Source organism: Salvelinus alpinus, chromosome 15 (assembly GCF_045679555.1).
Source record: "Salvelinus alpinus chromosome 15, SLU_Salpinus.1, whole genome shotgun sequence".
Lineage (NCBI taxonomy): Eukaryota > Metazoa > Chordata > Actinopteri > Salmoniformes > Salmonidae > Salvelinus > Salvelinus alpinus.
This window is the reverse complement of record NC_092100.1, coordinates 5,447,729-5,475,170: the sequence shown is the minus strand read 5'-3', so window position 1 is coordinate 5,475,170 and position 27,442 is coordinate 5,447,729. Positions and strand designations below refer to the sequence as shown.

Here is a 27,442-nt window from a genome sequence, read left to right as displayed (position 1 = left end):
TATAGCACTGTGCCATGCCAGTGGATGGTCTGGTTAATATAGCACTGTGTCATGGGATGGTCTGTGTTAATATAGCACCATGCCAGGGGATGGTCTGGTTAATATAGCACTGCGTCATGGGATGGTCTGGTTAATATAGCACTGTGCCAGGGGATGGTCTGTGTTAATATAGCACTGTGTCATGCCAAGGGATGGTCTGGTTAATATAGCACTGTGCCATGGGATGGTCTGGTAAATATAGCACTGTGCCATGCCAGGGGATGGTCTGGTTAATATAGCACTGTGTCATGCCAAGGGATGGTCTGGTTAATATAGCACTGTGTCATGGGATGGTCTGGTTAATATAGCACTGTGCCATGGGATGGTCTGGTTAATATAGCACTGTGCCAGGGGATGGTCTGGTTAATATAGCACTGCGTCATGCCAGGGGATGGTCTGTGTTAATATAGCACTGTGCCATGCCAGGGGATGGTCTGTGTTAATATAGCACTGTGCCATGCCAGGGGATGATCTGGTTAATATAGCACTGTGCCAGGGGATGGTCTGGTTAATATAGCACTGCGTCATGCCAGGGGATGGTCTGTGTTAATATAGCACTGTGCCATGCCAGGGGATGGTCTGGTTAATATAGCACTGCGTCATGCCAGGGGATGGTCTGTGTTAATATAGCACTGTGCCATGCCAGGGGATGGTCTGGTTAATATAGCACTGCGTCATGCCAGGGGATGGTCTGTGTTAATATAGCACTGTGCCATGCCAGGGGATGGTCTGGTTAATATAGCACTGTGTCATGCCAGGGGATGGTCTGTGTTAATATAGCACTGTGTCATGCCAGGGGATGGTCTGGTTAATATAGCACTGTGTCATGCCAGGGGATGGTCTGGTTAATATAGCACTGTGCCAGGGGATGGTCTGGTTAATATAGCACTGTGCCAGGGGATGGTCTGTGTTAATATAGCACTGTGCCATGCCAGGGGATGGTCTGGTTAATATAGCACTGTGCCAGGGGATGGTCTGGTTAATATAGCACTGTGCCAGGGGATGGTCTGTGTTAATATAGCACTGTGTCATGCCAGGGGATGGTCTGTGTTAATATAGCACTGTGTCATGCCAGTGGATGGTCTGGTTAATATAGCACTGTGTCATGCCAGGGGATGGTCTGGTTAATATAGCACTGTGTCATGCCAGGGGATGGTCTGGTTAATATAGCACTGTGCCATGCCAGGGGATGGTCTGGTTAATATAGCACTGTGTCATGCCAGGGGATGGTCTGGTTAATATAGCACTGTGTCATGCCAGGGGATGGTCTGGTTAATATAGCACTGTGCCATGCCAGGGGATGGTCTGGTTAATATAGCACTGTGTCATGCCAGGGGATGGTCTGGTTAATATAGCACTGTGTCATGCCAGGGGATGGTCTGGTTAATATAGCACTGTGCCATGCCAGGGGATGGTCTGGTTAATATAGCACTGTGTCATGCCAGGGGATGGTCTGGTTAATATAGCACTGTGCCATGCCAGGGGATGGTCTGGTTAATATAGCACTGTGCCATGCCAGGGGATGGTCTGGTTAATATAGCACTGTGTCATGCCAGGGGATGGTCTGGTTAATATAGCACTGTGCCAGGGGATGGTCTGGTTAATATAGCACTGTGCCAGGGGATGGTCTGTGTTAATATAGCACTGTGCCATGCCCGGGGATGGTCTGGTTAATATAGCACTGTGTCATGCCAGGGGATGGTCTGGTTAATATAGCACTGTGTCATGCCAGGGGATGGTCTGGTTAATATAGCACTGTGTCATGCCAGGGGATGGTCTGGTTAATATAGCACTGTGCCATGCCAGGGGATGGTCTGTGTTAATATAGCACTGTGTCATGCCAGGGGATGGTCTGGTTAATATAGCACTGTGTCATGCCAGGGGATGGTCTGGTTAATATAGCACTGTGCCATGCCAGGGGATGGTCTGGTTAATATAGCACTGTGTCATGCCAGGGGATGGTCTGGTTAATATAGCACTGTGCCAGGGGATGGTCTGTGTTAATATAGCACTGTGTCATGCCAGGGGATGGTCTGTGTAAATATAGCACTGTGTCATGCCAGGGGATGGTCTGGTTAATATAGCACTGTGTCATGCCAGGGGATGGTCTGGTTAATATAGCACTGTGTCATGCCAGGGGATGGTCTGGTTAATATAGCACTGTGTCATGCCAGGGGATGGTCTGGTTAATATAGCACTGTGCCATGGGATGGTCTGGTTAATATAGCACTGTGCCATGCCAGGGGATGGTCTGGTTAATATAGCACTGTGTCATGCCAGGGGATGGTCTGGTTAATATAGCACTGTGCCATGCAAGGGGATGGTCTGGTTAATATAGCACTGTGCCATGCCAGGGGATGGTCTGGTTAATATAGCACTGTGTCATGCCAGGGGATGGTCTGGTTAATATAGCACTGTGTCATGCCAGTGGATGGTCTGGTTAATATAGCACTGTGTCATGCCAGGGGATGGTCTGGTTAATATAGCACTGTGTCATGCCAGGGGATGGTCTGGTTAATATAGCACTGTGCCATGCCAGGGGATGGTCTGGTTAATATAGCACTGTGTCATGCCAGGGGATGGTCTGGTTAATATAGCACTGTGCCAGGGGATGGTCTGGTTAATATAGCACTGTGCCATGCCAGGGGATGGTCTGGTTAATATAGCACTGTGTCATGCCAGGGGATGGTCTGGTTAATATAGCACTGTGTCATGCCAGGGGATGGTCTGGTTAATATAGCACTGTGCCAGGGGATGGTCTGGTTAATATAGCACTGTGCCATGCCAGGGGATGGTCTGGTTAATATAGCACTGTGTCATGCCAGGGGATGGTCTGGTTAATATAGCACTGTGCCAGGGGATGGTCTGGTTAATATAGCACTGTGCCATGCCAGGGGATGGTCTGGTTAATATAGCACTGTGTCATGCCAGGGGATGGTCTGGTTAATATAGCACTGTGTCATGCCAGGGGATGGTCTGGTTAATATAGCACTGTGTCATGCCAGGGGATGGTCTGGTTAATATAGCACTGTGCCAGGGGATGGTCTGTGTTAATATAGCACTGTGCCATGCCAGGGGATGGTCTGGTTAATATAGCACTGTGTCATGCCAGGGGATGGTCTGGTTAATATAGCACTGTGCCAGGGGATGGTCTGGTTAATATAGCACTGTGTCATGCCAGGGGATGGTCTGTGTTAATATAGCACTGTGCCATGCCAGGGGATGGTCTGGTTAATATAGCACTGTGCCATGCCAGGGGATGGTCTGGTTAATATAGCACTGTGTCATGCCAGGGGATGGTCTGGTTAATATAGCACTGTGCCATGCCAGGGGATGGTCTGGTTAATATAGCACTGCGTCATGCCAGGGGATGGTCTGGTTAATATAGCACTGTGCCATGCCAGGGGATGGTCTGGTTAATATAGCACTGTGCCATGCCAGGGGATGGTCTGGTTAATATAGCACTGTGCCATGCCAGGGGATGGTCTGGTTAATATAGCACTGTGTCATGCCAGGGGATGGTATGGTTAATATAGCACTGTGCCATGCCAGGGGATGGTCTGGTTAATATAGCACTGTGCCATGCCAGGGGATGGTCTGGTTAATATAGCACTGTGCCATGCCAGGGGATGGTCTGGTTAATATAGCACTGTGCCATGCCAGGGGATGGTATGGTTAATATAGCACTGTGTCATGCCAGGGGATGGTCTGGTTAATATAGCACTGTGCCATGCCAGGGGATGGTCTGGTTAATATAGCACTGTGCCAGGGGATGGTCTGGTTAATATAGCACTGTGCCATGCCAGGGGATGGTCTGGTTAATATAGCACTGTGCCAGGGGATGGTCTGGTTAATATAGCACTGTGCCATGCCAGGGGATGGTCTGGTTAATATAGCACTGTGCCAGGGGATGGTCTGGTTAATATAGCACTGTGCCATGCCAGGGGATGGTCTGGTTAATATAGCACTGTGCCATGCCAGGGGATGGTCTGTGTTAATATAGCACTGTGCCATGCCAGGGGATGGTCTGGTTAATATAGCACTGTGCCATGCCAGGGGATGGTCTGGTTAATATAGCACTGTGCCAGGGGATGGTCTGGTTAATATAGCACTGTGCCATGCCAGGGGATGGTGTGGTTAATATAGCACTGCGTCATGCCAGGGGATGGTCTGGTTAATATAGCACTGTGTCATGCCAGGGGATGGTCTGGTTAATATAGCACTGTGCCAGGGGATGGTCTGGTTAATATAGCACTGTGCCAGGGGATGGTCTGTGTTAATATAGCACTGTGCCATGCCAGGGGATGGTCTGGTTAATATAGCACTGTGTCATGCCAGGGGATGGTCTGGTTAATATAGCACTGTGTCATGCCAGGGGATGGTCTGGTTAATATAGCACTGTGTCATGCCAGGGGATGGTCTGGTTAATATAGCACTGTGCCATGCCAGGGGATGGTCTGTGTTAATATAGCACTGTGCCATGCCAGGGGATGGTCTGGTTAATATAGCACTGTGTCATGCCAGGGGATGGTCTGGTTAATATAGCACTGTGCCATGCCAGGGGATGGTCTGGTTAATATAGCACTGTGTCATGCCAGGGGATGGTCTGGTTAATATAGCACTGTGTCATGCCAGGGGATGGTCTGGTTAATATAGCACTGTGCCAGGGGATGGTCTGTGTTAATATAGCACTGTGTCATGCCAGGGGATGGTCTGTGTAAATATAGCACTGTGTCATGCCAGGGGATGGTCTGGTTAATATAGCACTGTGTCATGCCAGGGGATGGTCTGGTTAATATAGCACTGTGTCATGCCAGGGGATGGTCTGGTTAATATAGCACTGTGTCATGCCAGGGGATGGTCTGGTTAATATAGCACTGTGTCATGGGATGGTCTGGTTAATATAGCACTGTGCCATGGGATGGTCTGGTTAATATAGCACTGTGTCATGCCAGGGGATGGTCTGGTTAATATAGCACTGTGCCATGCCAGGGGATGGTCTGGTTAATATAGCACTGTGCCATGCCAGGGGATGGTCTGGTTAATATAGCACTGTGTCATGCCAGGGGATGGTCTGGTTAATATAGCACTGTGTCATGCCAGTGGATGGTCTGGTTAATATAGCACTGTGTCATGCCAGGGGATGGTCTGGTTAATATAGCACTGTGTCATGCCAGGGGATGGTCTGGTTAATATAGCACTGTGCCATGCCAGGGGATGGTCTGGTTAATATAGCACTGTGTCATGGGATGGTCTGGTTAATATAGCACTGTGCCATGCCAGGGGATGGTCTGGTTAATATAGCACTGTGCCATGCCAGGGGATGGTCTGGTTAATATAGCACTGTGTCATGCCAGGGGATGGTCTGGTTAATATAGCACTGTGTCATGCCAGGGGATGGTCTGGTTAATATAGCACTGTGCCATGCCAGGGGATGGTCTGGTTAATATAGCACTGTGTCATGCCAGGGGATGGTCTGGTTAATATAGCACTGTGCCATGCCAGGGGATGGTCTGGTTAATATAGCACTGTGCCATGCCAGGGGATGGTCTGGTTAATATAGCACTGTGCCATGCCAGGGGATGGTCTGGTTAATATAGCACTGTGTCATGCCAGGGGATGGTCTGGTTAATATAGCACTGTGTCATGCCAGGGGATGGTCTGGTTAATATAGCACTGTGCCATGCCAGGGGATGGTCTGGTTAATATAGCACTGTGTCATGCCAGGGGATGGTCTGGTTAATATAGCACTGTGCCATGCCAGGGGATGGTCTGGTTAATATAGCACTGTGCCATGCCAGGGGATGGTCTGGTTAATATAGCACTGTGCCAGGGGATGGTCTGGTTAATATAGCACTGTGCCAGGGGATGGTCTGGTTAATATAGCACTGTGCCAGGGGATGGTCTGTGTTAATATAGCACTGTGCCATGCCAGGGGATGGTCTGGTTAATATAGCACTGTGTCATGCCAGGGGATGGTCTGGTTAATATAGCACTGTGTCATGCCAGGGGATGGTCTGGTTAATATAGCACTGTGTCATGCCAGGGGATGGTCTGGTTAATATAGCACTGTGCCATGCCAGGGGATGGTCTGTGTTAATATAGCACTGTGCCATGCCAGGGGATGGTCTGGTTAATATAGCACTGTGTCATGCCAGGGGATGGTCTGGTTAATATAGCACTGTGCCATGCCAGGGGATGGTCTGGTTAATATAGCACTGTGTCATGCCAGGGGATGGTCTGGTTAATATAGCACTGTGTCATGCCAGGGGATGGTCTGGTTAATATAGCACTGTGCCAGGGGATGGTCTGTGTTAATATAGCACTGTGTCATGCCAGGGGATGGTCTGTGTAAATATAGCACTGTGTCATGCCAGGGGATGGTCTGGTTAATATAGCACTGTGTCATGCCAGGGGATGGTCTGGTTAATATAGCACTGTGTCATGCCAGGGGATGGTCTGGTTAATATAGCACTGTGTCATGCCAGGGGATGGTCTGGTTAATATAGCACTGTGTCATGGGATGGTCTGGTTAATATAGCACTGTGTCATGCCAGGGGATGGTCTGTGTAAATATAGCACTGTGTCATGCCAGGGGATGGTCTGGTTAATATAGCACTGTGTCATGCCAGGGGATGGTCTGGTTAATATAGCACTGTGTCATGCCAGGGGATGGTCTGGTTAATATAGCACTGTGTCATGCCAGGGGATGGTCTGGTTAATATAGCACTGTGCCATGGGATGGTCTGGTTAATATAGCACTGTGCCATGCCAGGGGATGGTCTGGTTAATATAGCACTGTGTCATGCCAGGGGATGGTCTGGTTAATATAGCACTGTGCCATGCCAGGGGATGGTCTGGTTAATATAGCACTGTGCCATGCCAGGGGATGGTCTGGTTAATATAGCACTGTGTCATGCCAGGGGATGGTCTGGTTAATATAGCACTGTGTCATGCCAGTGGATGGTCTGGTTAATATAGCACTGTGTCATGCCAGGGGATGGTCTGGTTAATATAGCACTGTGTCATGCCAGGGGATGGTCTGGTTAATATAGCACTGTGCCATGCCAGGGGATGGTTTGGTTAATATAGCACTGTGTCATGCCAGGGGATGGTCTGGTTAATATAGCACTGTGCCAGGGGATGGTCTGGTTAATATAGCACTGTGCCATGCCAGGGGATGGTCTGGTTAATATAGCACTGTGTCATGCCAGGGGATGGTCTGGTTAATATAGCACTGTGTCATGCCAGGGGATGGTCTGGTTAATATAGCACTGTGCCAGGGGATGGTCTGGTTAATATAGCACTGTGCCATGCCAGGGGATGGTCTGGTTAATATAGCACTGTGCCATGCCAGGGGATGGTCTGTGTTAATATAGCACTGTGCCATGCCAGGGGATGGTCTGGTTAATATAGCACTGTGCCATGCCAGGGGATGGTCTGGTTAATATAGCACTGTGCCAGGGGATGGTCTGGTTAATATAGCACTGTGCCATGCCAGGGGATGGTGTGGTTAATATAGCACTGCGTCATGCCAGGGGATGGTCTGGTTAATATAGCACTGTGTCATGCCAGGGGATGGTCTGGTTAATATAGCACTGTGCCATGCCAGGGGATGGTCTGGTTAATATAGCACTGTGCCAGGGGATGGTCTGTGTTAATATAGCACTGTGCCATGCCAGGGGATGGTCTGGTTAATATAGCACTGTGTCATGCCAGGGGATGGTCTGGTTAATATAGCACTGTGTCATGCCAGGGGATGGTCTGGTTAATATAGCACTGTGTCATGCCAGGGGATGGTCTGGTTAATATAGCACTGTGCCATGCCAGGGGATGGTCTGTGTTAATATAGCACTGTGCCATGCCAGGGGATGGTCTGGTTAATATAGCACTGTGTCATGCCAGGGGATGGTCTGGTTAATATAGCACTGTGCCATGCCAGGGGATGGTCTGGTTAATATAGCACTGTGTCATGCCAGGGGATGGTCTGGTTAATATAGCACTGTGTCATGCCAGGGGATGGTCTGGTTAATATAGCACTGTGCCAGGGGATGGTCTGTGTTAATATAGCACTGTGTCATGCCAGGGGATGGTCTGTGTAAATATAGCACTGTGTCATGCCAGGGGATGGTCTGGTTAATATAGCACTGTGTCATGCCAGGGGATGGTCTGGTTAATATAGCACTGTGTCATGCCAGGGGATGGTCTGGTTAATATAGCACTGTGTCATGCCAGGGGATGGTCTGGTTAATATAGCACTGTGTCATGGGATGGTCTGGTTAATATAGCACTGTGCCATGGGATGGTCTGGTTAATATAGCACTGTGTCATGCCAGGGGATGGTCTGGTTAATATAGCACTGTGCCATGCCAGGGGATGGTCTGGTTAATATAGCACTGTGCCATGCCAGGGGATGGTCTGGTTAATATAGCACTGTGTCATGCCAGGGGATGGTCTGGTTAATATAGCACTGTGTCATGCCAGTGGATGGTCTGGTTAATATAGCACTGTGTCATGCCAGGGGATGGTCTGGTTAATATAGCACTGTGTCATGCCAGGGGATGGTCTGGTTAATATAGCACTGTGCCATGCCAGGGGATGGTCTGGTTAATATAGCACTGTGTCATGGGATGGTCTGGTTAATATAGCACTGTGCCATGCCAGGGGATGGTCTGGTTAATATAGCACTGTGCCATGCCAGGGGATGGTCTGGTTAATATAGCACTGTGTCATGCCAGGGGATGGTCTGGTTAATATAGCACTGTGTCATGCCAGGGGATGGTCTGGTTAATATAGCACTGTGCCATGCCAGGGGATGGTCTGGTTAATATAGCACTGTGTCATGCCAGGGGATGGTCTGGTTAATATAGCACTGTGCCATGCCAGGGGATGGTCTGGTTAATATAGCACTGTGCCATGCCAGGGGATGGTCTGGTTAATATAGCACTGTGTCATGCCAGGGGATGGTCTGGTTAATATAGCACTGTGCCAGGGGATGGTCTGGTTAATATAGCACTGTGCCAGGGGATGGTCTGTGTTAATATAGCACTGTGCCATGCCAGGGGATGGTCTGGTTAATATAGCACTGTGTCATGCCAGGGGATGGTCTGGTTAATATAGCACTGTGTCATGCCAGGGGATGGTCTGGTTAATATAGCACTGTGTCATGCCAGGGGATGGTCTGGTTAATATAGCACTGTGCCATGCCAGGGGATGGTCTGTGTTAATATAGCACTGTGCCATGCCAGGGGATGGTCTGGTTAATATAGCACTGTGTCATGCCAGGGGATGGTCTGGTTAATATAGCACTGTGCCATGCCAGGGGATGGTCTGGTTAATATAGCACTGTGTCATGCCAGGGGATGGTCTGGTTAATATAGCACTGTGTCATGCCAGGGGATGGTCTGGTTAATATAGCACTGTGCCAGGGGATGGTCTGTGTTAATATAGCACTGTGTCATGCCAGGGGATGGTCTGTGTAAATATAGCACTGTGTCATGCCAGGGGATGGTCTGGTTAATATAGCACTGTGTCATGCCAGGGGATGGTCTGGTTAATATAGCACTGTGTCATGCCAGGGGATGGTCTGGTTAATATAGCACTGTGTCATGCCAGGGGATGGTCTGGTTAATATAGCACTGTGTCATGGGATGGTCTGGTTAATATAGCACTGTGCCATGGGATGGTCTGGTTAATATAGCACTGTGTCATGCCAGGGGATGGTCTGGTTAATATAGCACTGTGCCATGCCAGGGGATGGTCTGGTTAATATAGCACTGTGCCATGCCAGGGGATGGTCTGGTTAATATAGCACTGTGTCATGCCAGGGGATGGTCTGGTTAATATAGCACTGTGTCATGCCAGTGGATGGTCTGGTTAATATAGCACTGTGTCATGCCAGGGGATGGTCTGGTTAATATAGCACTGTGTCATGCCAGGGGATGGTCTGGTTAATATAGCACTGTGCCATGCCAGGGGATGGTCTGGTTAATATAGCACTGTGTCATGGGATGGTCTGGTTAATATAGCACTGTGCCATGCCAGGGGATGGTCTGGTTAATATAGCACTGTGCCATGCCAGGGGATGGTCTGGTTAATATAGCACTGTGTCATGCCAGGGGATGGTCTGGTTAATATAGCACTGTGTCATGCCAGGGGATGGTCTGGTTAATATAGCACTGTGCCATGCCAGGGGATGGTCTGGTTAATATAGCACTGTGTCATGCCAGGGGATGGTCTGGTTAATATAGCACTGTGCCATGCCAGGGGATGGTCTGGTTAATATAGCACTGTGCCATGCCAGGGGATGGTCTGGTTAATATAGCACTGTGTCATGCCAGGGGATGGTCTGGTTAATATAGCACTGTGCCAGGGGATGGTCTGGTTAATATAGCACTGTGTCATGCCAGGGGATGGTCTGGTTAATATAGCACTGTGCCAGGGGATGGTCTGGTTAATATAGCACTGTGCCAGGGGATGGTCTGTGTTAATATAGCACTGTGCCATGCCAGGGGATGGTCTGGTTAATATAGCACTGTGTCATGCCAGGGGATGGTCTGGTTAATATAGCACTGTGTCATGCCAGGGGATGGTCTGGTTAATATAGCACTGTGTCATGCCAGGGGATGGTCTGGTTAATATAGCACTGTGCCATGCCAGGGGATGGTCTGTGTTAATATAGCACTGTGCCATGCCAGGGGATGGTCTGGTTAATATAGCACTGTGTCATGCCAGGGGATGGTCTGGTTAATATAGCACTGTGCCATGCCAGGGGATGGTCTGGTTAATATAGCACTGTGTCATGCCAGGGGATGGTCTGGTTAATATAGCACTGTGCCAGGGGATGGTCTGGTTAATATAGCACTGTGCCAGGGGATGGTCTGTGTTAATATAGCACTGTGTCATGCCAGGGGATGGTCTGTGTAAATATAGCACTGTGTCATGCCAGGGGATGGTCTGGTTAATATAGCACTGTGTCATGCCAGGGGATGGTCTGGTTAATATAGCACTGTGTCATGCCAGGGGATGGTCTGGTTAATATAGCACTGTGTCATGCCAGGGGATGGTCTGGTTAATATAGCACTGTGCCATGGGATGGTCTGGTTAATATAGCACTGTGCCATGCCAGGGGATGGTCTGGTTAATATAGCACTGTGTCATGCCAGGGGATGGTCTGGTTAATATAGCACTGTGCCATGCCAGGGGATGGTCTGGTTAATATAGCACTGTGCCATGCCAGGGGATGGTCTGGTTAATATAGCACTGTGTCATGCCAGGGGATGGTCTGGTTAATATAGCACTGTGTCATGCCAGTGGATGGTCTGGTTAATATAGCACTGTGTCATGCCAGGGGATGGTCTGGTTAATATAGCACTGTGTCATGCCAGGGGATGGTCTGGTTAATATAGCACTGTGCCATGCCAGGGGATGGTTTGGTTAATATAGCACTGTGTCATGCCAGGGGATGGTCTGGTTAATATAGCACTGTGCCAGGGGATGGTCTGGTTAATATAGCACTGTGCCATGCCAGGGGATGGTCTGGTTAATATAGCACTGTGTCATGCCAGGGGATGGTTTGGTTAATATAGCACTGTGTCATGCCAGGGGATGGTCTGGTTAATATAGCACTGTGCCAGGGGATGGTCTGGTTAATATAGCACTGTGCCATGCCAGGGGATGGTCTGGTTAATATAGCACTGTGCCATGCCAGGGGATGGTCTGGTTAATATAGCACTGTGCCAGGGGATGGTCTGGTTAATATAGCACTGTGCCATGCCAGGGGATGGTCTGGTTAATATAGCACTGTGTCATGCCAGGGGATGGTCTGGTTAATATAGCACTGTGTCATGCCAGGGGATGGTCTGGTTAATATAGCACTGTGTCATGCCAGGGGATGGTCTGGTTAATATAGCACTGTGCCAGGGGATGGTCTGTGTTAATATAGCACTGTGCCATGCCAGGGGATGGTCTGGTTAATATAGCACTGTGTCATGCCAGGGGATGGTCTGGTTAATATAGCACTGTGCCAGGGGATGGTCTGGTTAATATAGCACTGTGTCATGCCAGGGGATGGTCTGTGTTAATATAGCACTGTGCCATGCCAGGGGATGGTCTGGTTAATATAGCACTGTGCCATGCCAGGGGATGGTCTGGTTAATATAGCACTGTGTCATGCCAGGGGATGGTCTGGTTAATATAGCACTGTGCCATGCCAGGGGATGGTCTGGTTAATATAGCACTGCGTCATGCCAGGGGATGGTCTGGTTAATATAGCACTGTGCCATGCCAGGGGATGGTCTGGTTAATATAGCACTGTGCCATGCCAGGGGATGGTCTGGTTAATATAGCACTGTGCCATGCCAGGGGATGGTCTGGTTAATATAGCACTGTGTCATGCCAGGGGATGGTATGGTTAATATAGCACTGTGCCATGCCAGGGGATGGTCTGGTTAATATAGCACTGTGCCATGCCAGGGGATGGTCTGGTTAATATAGCACTGTGCCATGCCAGGGGATGGTCTGGTTAATATAGCACTGTGCCATGCCAGGGGATGGTATGGTTAATATAGCACTGTGTCATGCCAGGGGATGGTCTGGTTAATATAGCACTGTGCCATGCCAGGGGATGGTCTGGTTAATATAGCACTGTGCCAGGGGATGGTCTGGTTAATATAGCACTGTGCCATGCCAGGGGATGGTCTGGTTAATATAGCACTGTGCCAGGGGATGGTCTGGTTAATATAGCACTGTGCCATGCCAGGGGATGGTCTGGTTAATATAGCACTGTGCCAGGGGATGGTCTGGTTAATATAGCACTGTGCCATGCCAGGGGATGGTCTGGTTAATATAGCACTGTGCCATGCCAGGGGATGGTCTGTGTTAATATAGCACTGTGCCATGCCAGGGGATGGTCTGGTTAATATAGCACTGTGCCATGCCAGGGGATGGTCTGGTTAATATAGCACTGTGCCAGGGGATGGTCTGGTTAATATAGCACTGTGCCATGCCAGGGGATGGTGTGGTTAATATAGCACTGCGTCATGCCAGGGGATGGTCTGGTTAATATAGCACTGTGTCATGCCAGGGGATGGTCTGGTTAATATAGCACTGTGCCAGGGGATGGTCTGGTTAATATAGCACTGTGCCAGGGGATGGTCTGTGTTAATATAGCACTGTGCCATGCCAGGGGATGGTCTGGTTAATATAGCACTGTGTCATGCCAGGGGATGGTCTGGTTAATATAGCACTGTGCCATGCCAGGGGATGGTCTGGTTAATATAGCACTGTGCCAGGGGATGGTCTGGTTAATATAGCACTGTGCCATGCCAGGGGATGGTCTGGTTAATATAGCACTGTGCCATGCCAGGGGATGGTCTGTGTTAATATAGCACTGTGCCATGCCAGGGGATGGTCTGGTTAATATAGCACTGTGCCATGCCAGGGGATGGTCTGGTTAATATAGCACTGTGCCAGGGGATGGTCTGGTTAATATAGCACTGTGCCATGCCAGGGGATGGTGTGGTTAATATAGCACTGCGTCATGCCAGGGGATGGTCTGGTTAATATAGCACTGTGTCATGCCAGGGGATGGTCTGGTTAATATAGCACTGTGCCAGGGGATGGTCTGGTTAATATAGCACTGTGCCAGGGGATGGTCTGTGTTAATATAGCACTGTGCCATGCCAGGGGATGGTCTGGTTAATATAGCACTGTGTCATGCCAGGGGATGGTCTGGTTAATATAGCACTGTGTCATGCCAGGGGATGGTCTGGTTAATATAGCACTGTGTCATGCCAGGGGATGGTCTGGTTAATATAGCACTGTGCCATGCCAGGGGATGGTCTGTGTTAATATAGCACTGTGCCATGCCAGGGGATGGTCTGGTTAATATAGCACTGTGTCATGCCAGGGGATGGTCTGGTTAATATAGCACTGTGCCATGCCAGGGGATGGTCTGGTTAATATAGCACTGTGTCATGCCAGGGGATGGTCTGGTTAATATAGCACTGTGTCATGCCAGGGGATGGTCTGGTTAATATAGCACTGTGCCAGGGGATGGTCTGTGTTAATATAGCACTGTGTCATGCCAGGGGATGGTCTGTGTAAATATAGCACTGTGTCATGCCAGGGGATGGTCTGGTTAATATAGCACTGTGTCATGCCAGGGGATGGTCTGGTTAATATAGCACTGTGTCATGCCAGGGGATGGTCTGGTTAATATAGCACTGTGTCATGCCAGGGGATGGTCTGGTTAATATAGCACTGTGTCATGGGATGGTCTGGTTAATATAGCACTGTGCCATGGGATGGTCTGGTTAATATAGCACTGTGTCATGCCAGGGGATGGTCTGGTTAATATAGCACTGTGCCATGCCAGGGGATGGTCTGGTTAATATAGCACTGTGCCATGCCAGGGGATGGTCTGGTTAATATAGCACTGTGTCATGCCAGGGGATGGTCTGGTTAATATAGCACTGTGTCATGCCAGTGGATGGTCTGGTTAATATAGCACTGTGTCATGCCAGGGGATGGTCTGGTTAATATAGCACTGTGTCATGCCAGGGGATGGTCTGGTTAATATAGCACTGTGCCATGCCAGGGGATGGTCTGGTTAATATAGCACTGTGTCATGCCAGGGGATGGTCTGGTTAATATAGCACTGTGCCATGCCAGGGGATGGTCTGGTTAATATAGCACTGTGTCATGCCAGGGGATGGTCTGGTTAATATAGCACTGTGTCATGCCAGGGGATGGTCTGGTTAATATAGCACTGTGCCATGCCAGGGGATGGTCTGGTTAATATAGCACTGTGTCATGCCAGGGGATGGTCTGGTTAATATAGCACTGTGTCATGCCAGGGGATGGTCTGGTTAATATAGCACTGTGCCATGCCAGGGGATGGTCTGGTTAATATAGCACTGTGTCATGCCAGGGGATGGTCTGGTTAATATAGCACTGTGTCATGCCAGGGGATGGTCTGGTTAATATAGCACTGTGCCATGCCAGGGGATGGTCTGGTTAATATAGCACTGTGTCATGCCAGGGGATGGTCTGGTTAATATAGCACTGTGCCAGGGGATGGTCTGGTTAATATAGCACTGTGCCATGCCAGGGGATGGTCTGGTTAATATAGCACTGTGCCATGCCAGGGGATGGTCTGGTTAATATAGCACTGTGTCATGCCAGGGGATGGTCTGGTTAATATAGCACTGTGTCATGCCAGGGGATGGTCTGGTTAATATAGCACTGTGCCATGCCAGGGGATGGTCTGTGTTAATATAGCACTGTGCCATGCCAGGGGATGGTCTGGTTAATATAGCACTGTGTCATGCCAGGGGATGGTCTGGTTAATATAGCACTGTGTCATGCCAGGGGATGGTCTGGTTAATATAGCACTGTGTCATGCCAGGGGATGGTCTGGTTAATATAGCACTGTGTCATGCCAGGGGATGGTCTGGTTAATATAGCACTGTGCCATGCCAGGGGATGGTCTGGTTAATATAGCACTGTGTCATGCCAGGGGATGGTCTGGTTAATATAGCACTGTGCCATGCCAGGGGATGGTCTGGTTAATATAGCACTGTGCCATGCCAGGGGATGGTCTGGTTAATATAGCACTGTGTCATGCCAGGGGATGGTCTGGTTAATATAGCACTGTGCCATGCCAGGGGATGGTCTGGTTAATATAGCACTGTGCCATGCCAGGGGATGGTCTGGTTAATATAGCACTGTGTCATGCCAGGGGATGGTCTGGTTAATATAGCACTGTGTCATGCCAGGGGATGGTCTGGTTAATATAGCACTGTGTCATGCCAGGGGATGGTCTGGTTAATATAGCACTGTGCCATGCCAGGGGATGGTCTGGTTAATATAGCACTGTGCCATGCCAGGGGATGGTCTGGTTAATATAGCACTGTGTCATGCCAGGGGATGGTCTGGTTAATATAGCACTGTGCCAGGGGATGGTCTGGTTAATATAGCACTGTGCCATGCCAGGGGATGGTCTGGTTAATATAGCACTGTGTCATGCCAGGGGATGGTCTGGTTAATATAGCACTGTGCCATGCCAGGGGATGGTCTGGTTAATATAGCACTGTGTCATGCCAGGGGATGGTCTGGTTAATATAGCACTGTGCCAGGGGATGGTCTGGTTAATATAGCACTGTGCCATGCCAGGGGATGGTCTGGTTAATATAGCACTGTGTCATGCCAGGGGATGGTCTGGTTAATATAGCACTGTGTCATGCCAGGGGATGGTCTGGTTAATATAGCACTGTGCCAGGGGATGGTCTGGTTAATATAGCACTGTGCCATGCCAGGGGATGGTCTGGTTAATATAGCACTGTGTCATGCCAGGGGATGGTCTGGTTAATATAGCACTGTGCCAGGGGATGGTCTGGTTAATATAGCACTGTGCCATGCCAGGGGATGGTCTGGTTAATATAGCACTGTGTCATGCCAGGGGATGGTCTGGTTAATATAGCACTGTGTCATGCCAGGGGATGGTCTGGTTAATATAGCACTGTGTCATGCCAGGGGATGGTCTGGTTAATATAGCACTGTGCCAGGGGATGGTCTGTGTTAATATAGCACTGTGCCATGCCAGGGGATGGTCTGGTTAATATAGCACTGTGTCATGCCAGGGGATGGTCTGGTTAATATAGCACTGTGCCAGGGGATGGTCTGGTTAATATAGCACTGTGTCATGCCAGGGGATGGTCTGTGTTAATATAGCACTGTGCCATGCCAGGGGATGGTCTGGTTAATATAGCACTGTGCCATGCCAGGGGATGGTCTGGTTAATATAGCACTGTGTCATGCCAGGGGATGGTCTGGTTAATATAGCACTGTGCCATGCCAGGGGATGGTCTGGTTAATATAGCACTGCGTCATGCCAGGGGATGGTCTGGTTAATATAGCACTGTGCCATGCCAGGGGATGGTCTGGTTAATATAGCACTGTGCCATGCCAGGGGATGGTCTGGTTAATATAGCACTGTGCCATGCCAGGGGATGGTCTGGTTAATATAGCACTGTGTCATGCCAGGGGATGGTATGGTTAATATAGCACTGTGCCATGCCAGGGGATGGTCTGGTTAATATAGCACTGTGCCATGCCAGGGGATGGTCTGGTTAATATAGCACTGTGCCATGCCAGGGGATGGTCTGGTTAATATAGCACTGTGCCATGCCAGGGGATGGTATGGTTAATATAGCACTGTGTCATGCCAGGGGATGGTCTGGTTAATATAGCACTGTGCCATGCCAGGGGATGGTCTGGTTAATATAGCACTGTGCCAGGGGATGGTCTGGTTAATATAGCACTGTGCCATGCCAGGGGATGGTCTGGTTAATATAGCACTGTGCCAGGGGATGGTCTGGTTAATATAGCACTGTGCCATGCCAGGGGATGGTCTGGTTAATATAGCACTGTGCCAGGGGATGGTCTGGTTAATATAGCACTGTGCCATGCCAGGGGATGGTCTGGTTAATATAGCACTGTGCCATGCCAGGGGATGGTCTGTGTTAATATAGCACTGTGCCATGCCAGGGGATGGTCTGGTTAATATAGCACTGTGCCATGCCAGGGGATGGTCTGGTTAATATAGCACTGTGCCAGGGGATGGTCTGGTTAATATAGCACTGTGCCATGCCAGGGGATGGTGTGGTTAATATAGCACTGCGTCATGCCAGGGGATGGTCTGGTTAATATAGCACTGTGTCATGCCAGGGGATGGTCTGGTTAATATAGCACTGTGCCAGGGGATGGTCTGGTTAATATAGCACTGTGCCAGGGGATGGTCTGTGTTAATATAGCACTGTGCCATGCCAGGGGATGGTCTGGTTAATATAGCACTGTGTCATGCCAGGGGATGGTCTGGTTAATATAGCACTGTGCCATGCCAGGGGATGGTCTGGTTAATATAGCACTGTGCCAGGGGATGGTCTGGTTAATATAGCACTGTGCCATGCCAGGGGATGGTCTGGTTAATATAGCACTGTGCCATGCCAGGGGATGGTCTGTGTTAATATAGCACTGTGCCATGCCAGGGGATGGTCTGGTTAATATAGCACTGTGCCATGCCAGGGGATGGTCTGGTTAATATAGCACTGTGCCAGGGGATGGTCTGGTTAATATAGCACTGTGCCATGCCAGGGGATGGTGTGGTTAATATAGCACTGCGTCATGCCAGGGGATGGTCTGGTTAATATAGCACTGTGTCATGCCAGGGGATGGTCTGGTTAATATAGCACTGTGCCAGGGGATGGTCTGGTTAATATAGCACTGTGCCAGGGGATGGTCTGTGTTAATATAGCACTGTGCCATGCCAGGGGATGGTCTGGTTAATATAGCACTGTGTCATGCCAGGGGATGGTCTGGTTAATATAGCACTGTGTCATGCCAGGGGATGGTCTGGTTAATATAGCACTGTGTCATGCCAGGGGATGGTCTGGTTAATATAGCACTGTGCCATGCCAGGGGATGGTCTGTGTTAATATAGCACTGTGCCATGCCAGGGGATGGTCTGGTTAATATAGCACTGTGTCATGCCAGGGGATGGTCTGGTTAATATAGCACTGTGCCATGCCAGGGGATGGTCTGGTTAATATAGCACTGTGTCATGCCAGGGGATGGTCTGGTTAATATAGCACTGTGTCATGCCAGGGGATGGTCTGGTTAATATAGCACTGTGCCAGGGGATGGTCTGTGTTAATATAGCACTGTGTCATGCCAGGGGATGGTCTGTGTAAATATAGCACTGTGTCATGCCAGGGGATGGTCTGGTTAATATAGCACTGTGTCATGCCAGGGGATGGTCTGGTTAATATAGCACTGTGTCATGCCAGGGGATGGTCTGGTTAATATAGCACTGTGTCATGCCAGGGGATGGTCTGGTTAATATAGCACTGTGTCATGGGATGGTCTGGTTAATATAGCACTGTGCCATGGGATGGTCTGGTTAATATAGCACTGTGTCATGCCAGGGGATGGTCTGGTTAATATAGCACTGTGCCATGCCAGGGGATGGTCTGGTTAATATAGCACTGTGCCATGCCAGGGGATGGTCTGGTTAATATAGCACTGTGTCATGCCAGGGGATGGTCTGGTTAATATAGCACTGTGTCATGCCAGTGGATGGTCTGGTTAATATAGCACTGTGTCATGCCAGGGGATGGTCTGGTTAATATAGCACTGTGTCATGCCAGGGGATGGTCTGGTTAATATAGCACTGTGCCATGCCAGGGGATGGTCTGGTTAATATAGCACTGTGTCATGCCAGGGGATGGTCTGGTTAATATAGCACTGTGCCGTGCCAGGGGATGGTCTGGTTAATATAGCACTGTGCCATGCCAGGGGATGGTCTGGTTAATATAGCACTGTGCCATGCCAGGGGATGGTCTGGTTAATATAGCACTGTGTCATGCCAGGGGATGGTCTGGTTAATATAGCACTGTGCCATGCCAGGGGATGGTCTGGTTAATATAGCACTGTGTCATGCCAGGGGATGGTCTGGTTAATATAGCACTGTGCCAGGGGATGGTCTGGTTAATATAGCACTGTGCCATGCCAGGGGATGGTCTGGTTAATATAGCACTGTGTCATGCCAGGGGATGGTCTGGTTAATATAGCACTGTGTCATGCCAGGGGATGGTCTGGTTAATATAGCACTGTGTCATGCCAGGGGATGGTCTGGTTAATATAGCACTGTGCCAGGGGATGGTCTGTGTTAATATAGCACTGTGCCATGCCAGGGGATGGTCTGGTTAATATAGCACTGTGTCATGCCAGGGGATGGTCTGGTTAATATAGCACTGTGCCAGGGGATGGTCTGGTTAATATAGCACTGTGTCATGCCAGGGGATGGTCTGTGTTAATATAGCACTGTGCCATGCCAGGGGATGGTCTGGTTAATATAGCACTGTGCCATGCCAGGGGATGGTCTGGTTAATATAGCACTGTGTCATGCCAGGGGATGGTCTGGTTAATATAGCACTGTGCCATGCCAGGGGATGGTCTGGTTAATATAGCACTGCGTCATGCCAGGGGATGGTCTGGTTAATATAGCACTGTGCCATGCCAGGGGATGGTCTGGTTAATATAGCACTGTGCCATGCCAGGGGATGGTCTGGTTAATATAGCACTGTGCCATGCCAGGGGATGGTCTGGTTAATATAGCACTGTGCCATGCCAGGGGATGGTCTGGTTAATATAGCACTGTGCCATGCCAGGGGATGGTCTGGTTAATATAGCACTGTGCCATGCCAGGGGATGGTATGGTTAATATAGCACTGTGTCATGCCAGGGGATGGTCTGGTTAATATAGCACTGTGCCATGCCAGGGGATGGTCTGGTTAATATAGCACTGTGCCAGGGGATGGTCTGGTTAATATAGCACTGTGCCATGCCAGGGGATGGTCTGGTTAATATAGCACTGTGCCAGGGGATGGTCTGGTTAATATAGCACTGTGCCATGCCAGGGGATGGTCTGGTTAATATAGCACTGTGCCAGGGGATGGTCTGGTTAATATAGCACTGTGCCATGCCAGGGGATGGTCTGGTTAATATAGCACTGTGCCATGCCAGGGGATGGTCTGTGTTAATATAGCACTGTGCCATGCCAGGGGATGGTCTGGTTAATATAGCACTGTGCCATGCCAGGGGATGGTCTGGTTAATATAGCACTGTGCCAGGGGATGGTCTGGTTAATATAGCACTGTGCCATGCCAGGGGATGGTGTGGTTAATATAGCACTGCGTCATGCCAGGGGATGGTCTTGTTAATATAGCACTGTGTCATGCCAGGGGATGGTCTGGTTAATATAGCACTGTGCCAGGGGATGGTCTGGTTAATATAGCACTGTGTCATGCCAGGGGATGGTCTGTGTTAATATAGCACTGTGCCATGCCAGGGGATGGTCTGGTTAATATAGCACTGTGCCATGCCAGGGGATGGTCTGGTTAATATAGCACTGTGTCATGCCAGGGGATGGTCTGGTTAATATAGCACTGTGCCATGCCAGGGGATGGTCTGGTTAATATAGCACTGCGTCATGCCAGGGGATGGTCTGGTTAATATAGCACTGTGCCATGCCAGGGGATGGTCTGGTTAATATAGCACTGTGCCATGCCAGGGGATGGTCTGGTTAATATAGCACTGTGCCATGCCAGGGGATGGTCTGGTTAATATAGCACTGTGTCATGCCAGGGGATGGTATGGTTAATATAGCACTGTGCCATGCCAGGGGATGGTCTGGTTAATATAGCACTGTGCCATGCCAGGGGATGGTCTGGTTAATATAGCACTGTGCCATGCCAGGGGATGGTCTGGTTAATATAGCACTGTGCCATGCCAGGGGATGGTATGGTTAATATAGCACTGTGTCATGCCAGGGGATGGTCTGGTTAATATAGCACTGTGCCATGCCAGGGGATGGTCTGGTTAATATAGCACTGTGCCAGGGGATGGTCTGGTTAATATAGCACTGTGCCATGCCAGGGGATGGTCTGGTTAATATAGCACTGTGCCAGGGGATGGTCTGGTTAATATAGCACTGTGCCATGCCAGGGGATGGTCTGGTTAATATAGCACTGTGCCAGGGGATGGTCTGGTTAATATAGCACTGTGCCATGCCAGGGGATGGTCTGGTTAATATAGCACTGTGCCATGCCAGGGGATGGTCTGTGTTAATATAGCACTGTGCCATGCCAGGGGATGGTCTGGTTAATATAGCACTGTGCCATGCCAGGGGATGGTCTGGTTAATATAGCACTGTGCCAGGGGATGGTCTGGTTAATATAGCACTGTGCCAGGGGATGGTCTGTGTTAATATAGCACTGTGCCATGCCAGGGGATGGTCTGGTTAATATAGCACTGTGTCATGCCAGGGGATGGTCTGGTTAATATAGCACTGTGCCATGCCAGGGGATGGTCTGGTTAATATAGCACTGTGCCAGGGGATGGTCTGGTTAATATAGCACTGTGCCATGCCAGGGGATGGTCTGGTTAATATAGCACTGTGCCATGCCAGGGGATGGTCTGTGTTAATATAGCACTGTGCCATGCCAGGGGATGGTCTGGTTAATATAGCACTGTGCCATGCCAGGGGATGGTCTGGTTAATATAGCACTGTGCCAGGGGATGGTCTGGTTAATATAGCACTGTGCCATGCCAGGGGATGGTGTGGTTAATATAGCACTGCGTCATGCCAGGGGATGGTCTGGTTAATATAGCACTGTGTCATGCCAGGGGATGGTCTGGTTAATATAGCACTGTGCCAGGGGATGGTCTGGTTAATATAGCACTGTGCCAGGGGATGGTCTGTGTTAATATAGCACTGTGCCATGCCAGGGGATGGTCTGGTTAATATAGCACTGTGTCATGCCAGGGGATGGTCTGGTTAATATAGCACTGTGTCATGCCAGGGGATGGTCTGGTTAATATAGCACTGTGTCATGCCAGGGGATGGTCTGGTTAATATAGCACTGTGCCATGCCAGGGGATGGTCTGTGTTAATATAGCACTGTGCCATGCCAGGGGATGGTCTGGTTAATATAGCACTGTGTCATGCCAGGGGATGGTCTGGTTAATATAGCACTGTGCCATGCCAGGGGATGGTCTGGTTAATATAGCACTGTGTCATGCCAGGGGATGGTCTGGTTAATATAGCACTGTGTCATGCCAGGGGATGGTCTGGTTAATATAGCACTGTGCCAGGGGATGGTCTGTGTTAATATAGCACTGTGTCATGCCAGGGGATGGTCTGTGTAAATATAGCACTGTGTCATGCCAGGGGATGGTCTGGTTAATATAGCACTGTGTCATGCCAGGGGATGGTCTGGTTAATATAGCACTGTGTCATGCCAGGGGATGGTCTGGTTAATATAGCACTGTGTCATGCCAGGGGATGGTCTGGTTAATATAGCACTGTGTCATGGGATGGTCTGGTTAATATAGCACTGTGCCATGGGATGGTCTGGTTAATATAGCACTGTGTCATGCCAGGGGATGGTCTGGTTAATATAGCACTGTGCCATGCCAGGGGATGGTCTGGTTAATATAGCACTGTGCCATGCCAGGGGATGGTCTGGTTAATATAGCACTGTGTCATGCCAGGGGATGGTCTGGTTAATATAGCACTGTGTCATGCCAGTGGATGGTCTGGTTAATATAGCACTGTGTCATGCCAGGGGATGGTCTGGTTAATATAGCACTGTGTCATGCCAGGGGATGGTCTGGTTAATATAGCACTGTGCCATGCCAGGGGATGGTCTGGTTAATATAGCACTGTGTCATGCCAGGGGATGGTCTGGTTAATATAGCACTGTGTCATGCCAGGGGATGGTCTGGTTAATATAGCACTGTGCCATGCCAGGGGATGGTCTGGTTAATATAGCACTGTGTCATGCCAGGGGATGGTCTGGTTAATATAGCACTGTGTCATGCCAGGGGATGGTCTGGTTAATATAGCACTGTGCCATGCCAGGGGATGGTCTGGTTAATATAGCACTGTGTCATGCCAGGGGATGGTCTGGTTAATATAGCACTGTGTCATGCCAGGGGATGGTCTGGTTAATATAGCACTGTGCCATGCCAGGGGATGGTCTGGTTAATATAGCACTGTGTCATGCCAGGGGATGGTCTGGTTAATATAGCACTGTGTCATGCCAGGGGATGGTCTGGTTAATATAGCACTGTGTCATGCCAGGGGATGGTCTGGTTAATATTGCACTGTGCCAGGGGATGGTCTGTGTTAATATAGCACTGTGCCATGCCAGGGGATGGTCTGGTTAATATAGCACTGCGTCATGCCAGGGGATGGTCTGTGTTAATATAGCACTGTGCCATGCCAGGGGATGGTCTGGTTAATATAGCACTGTGTCATGCCAGGGGATGGTCTGTGTTAATATAGCACTGTGCCATGCCAGGGGATGGTCTGGTTAATATAGCACTGTGCCATGCCAGGGGATGGTCTGGTTAATATAGCACTGTGTCATGCCAGGGGATGGTCTGGTTAATATAGCACTGTGCCATGCCAGGGGATGGTCTGGTTAATATAGCACTGCGTCATGCCAGGGGATGGTCTGGTTAATATAGCACTGTGCCATGCCAGGGGATGGTCTGGTTAATATAGCACTGTGCCATGCCAGGGGATGGTCTGGTTAATATAGCACTGTGCCATGCCAGGGGATGGTCTGGTTAATATAGCACTGTGCCATGCCAGGGGATGGTCTGGTTAATATAGCACTGTGCCATGCCAGGGGATGGTCTGGTTAATATAGCACTGTGCCATGCCAGGGGATGGTATGGTTAATATAGCACTGTGTCATGCCAGGGGATGGTCTGGTTAATATAGCACTGTGCCATGCCAGGGGATGGTCTGGTTAATATAGCACTGTGCCAGGGGATGGTCTGGTTAATATAGCACTGTGCCATGCCAGGGGATGGTCTGGTTAATATAGCACTGTGCCAGGGGATGGTCTGGTTAATATAGCACTGTGCCATGCCAGGGGATGGTCTGGTTAATATAGCACTGTGCCAGGGGATGGTCTGGTTAATATAGCACTGTGCCATGCCAGGGGATGGTCTGGTTAATATAGCACTGTGCCATGCCAGGGGATGGTCTGTGTTAATATAGCACTGTGCCATGCCAGGGGATGGTCTGGTTAATATAGCACTGTGCCATGCCAGGGGATGGTCTGGTTAATATAGCACTGTGCCAGGGGATGGTCTGGTTAATATAGCACTGTGCCATGCCAGGGGATGGTGTGGTTAATATAGCACTGCGTCATGCCAGGGGATGGTCTTGTTAATATAGCACTGCCTCATGCCAGGGGATGGTCTGGTTAATATAGCACTGTGTCATACCAGGGGATGGTCTGGTTAATATAGCACTGTGTGATACCAGGGGATGGTCTGGTTAATATAGCACTGTGCCAGGGGATGGTCTGGTTAATATAGCACTGTGCCATGCCAGGGGATGGTCTGGTTAATATAGCACTGTGCCAGGGGATGGTCTGGTTAATATAGCACTGTGCCATGCCAGGGGATGGTCTGGTTAATATAGCACTGTGCCAGGGGATGGTCTGGTTAATATAGCACTGTGCCATGCCAGGGGATGGTCTGGTTAATATAGCACTGTGCCATGCCAGGGGATGGTCTGTGTTAATATAGCACTGTGCCATGCCAGGGGATGGTCTGGTTAATATAGCACTGTGCCATGCCAGGGGATGGTCTGGTTAATATAGCACTGTGCCAGGGGATGGTCTGGTTAATATAGCACTGTGCCATGCCAGGGGATGGTGTGGTTAATATAGCACTGCGTCATGCCAGGGGATGGTCTGGTTAATATAGCACTGTGTCATGCCAGGGGATGGTCTGGTTAATATAGCACTGTGTCATGCCAGGGGATGGTCTGGTTAATATAGCACTGTGTCATGCCAGGGGATGGTCTGGTTAATATAGCACTGTGCCATGGGATGGTCTGGTTAATATAGCACTGTGACATGCCAGGGGATGGTCTTGTTAATATAGCACTGCCTCATGCCAGGGGATGGTCTGGTTAATATAGCACTGTGCCATGCCAGGGGATGGTCTGGTTAATATAGCACTGTGTCATACCAGGGGATGGTCTGGTTAATATAGCACTGTGTCATGCCAGGGGATGGTCTGGTTAATATAGCACTGTGCCAGGGGATGGTCTGTGTTAATATAGCACTGTGTCATACCAGGGGATGGTCTGGTTAATATAGCACTGTGCCATGCCAGGGGATGGTCTGGTTAATATAGCACTGTGTCATACCAGGGGATGGTCTGGTTAATATAGCACTGTGTCATACCAGGGGATGGTCTGGTTAATATAGCACTGTGTCATGCCAGGGGATGGTCTGGTTAATATAGCACTGTGCCAGGGGATGGTCTGTGTTAATATAGCACTGTGTCATACCAGGGGATGGTCTGTGTTAATATAGCACTGTGCCATGCCAGGGGATGGTCTGTGTTAATATAGCACTGTGCCATGCCAGGGGATGGTCTGTGTTAATATAGCACTGTGCCATGCCAGGGGATGGTCTGTGTTAATATAGCACTGTGTCATACCAGGGGATGGTCTGGTTAATATAGCACTGTGCCAGGGGATGGTCTGTGTTAATATAGCACTGTGCCATGCCAGGGGATGGTCTGTGTTAATATAGCACTGTGCCAGGGGATGGTCTGTGTTAATATAGCACTGTGCCATGCCAGGGGATGGTCTGTGTTAATATAGCACTGCGTCATGCCAGGGGATGGTCTGTGTTAATATAGCACTGTGCCATGCCAGGGGATGATCTGTGTTAATATAGCACTGCGTCATGCCAGGGGATGGTCTGTGTGAAGGATTCAGTTACTTACGTTCCCTTTTTTTTTTTATAGCAGTCAGAAAAAAAGTGTCTCTCGATTTTCCGTAAGGATCTTGTTTTTGTTCTCTCTCCGTGCCTTGTCATTTTCTACATCCAAGGGGTACTGTATTGTAATGACCTCTGCACAGAGGGAGGGAGCTTCAAAGGCCTCCCTCTGTGGCTGTGAAAGGTGGCTGTGAAACTCTCCTGCCGTTGTTGGACTCAAGGGCTTTGACACCTTTCTCTTTACACTTCAGTGCTAATTAACGTTGCAGTCAGATCTGTTCTGCAGGTTTCTGTTGTGCTTATTTTACTAGTCGTTGGTTTGCCACAGCATTTGCTGTATAGTCCTTTGGGAATAAGAATCTTTGGTAGTATGAATCCTTTCAGGTAATTTTGTCCAAAATCAGGATGTAGGTTTGGAGTTTTGATTTGGAGTGAAGGTTATGTTGTGGAGGGTAGTATCCCGTATATGTTCTTGTGGAAATATCCAAGTTTATCCAACTCTAAATCGTATATATTTTTTAAAAACATGCTCTCTCTCTCTCTCTCTCTCGCCCCGTCTCTATCTCTCCATCCGCCCCCTCTCTCTCTCTCTCTCTCTCTCTCTCTCTCTCTGTCTCTCTCTCGCCCTGTCTCTATCTCTCCATCCGCCCCCTCTCTCTCTCTCTCTCCTCCTCCCCCCCAGTGAGAAGGTCAGCCTGGAGAAGCTGGTTGTGGGCCTCCAGCAGAAGACAGAGTCCCTGGGGGCCGAGCTGGAGGTGATGAGGGGGTTGGCTGGGGATCTCCAGAGACAGAGAGACCTGCTCCGCCAGCAGAGAGACGACCTGGAGAGACAGCTGGAACGCCAACGCAGCGAGGCCCAGAGAGGGTAGGTCTAGGGAAACATCACACACACACACACACGTGTACATGCTCACAGACACACACACACATGAGGAGGAGGAGGAGAGAGAGAGGAAGAAGAGAGAGAGCATCATCCCTCCATCCTGCTGGTTTTCTATCTGTTTGTTGAGAGTTGAGATCAG

General features: G+C 49.6%; 1 protein-coding gene across 1 annotated transcript in view; it reads left to right on the top strand.

Moving 5' to 3' along the window:
- The window catches only part of crocc2 (ciliary rootlet coiled-coil, rootletin family member 2), a 167,917-nt gene that overhangs the window by 36,192 nt on the left and 104,283 nt on the right, over nt 1-27,442 (top strand). The window contains exon 11 of the mRNA XM_071342349.1: nt 27,103-27,285. Coding sequence (XP_071198450.1) covers nt 27,103-27,285 — 183 coding nt within the window. The remainder of the gene's footprint in view (nt 1-27,102; nt 27,286-27,442) is intronic.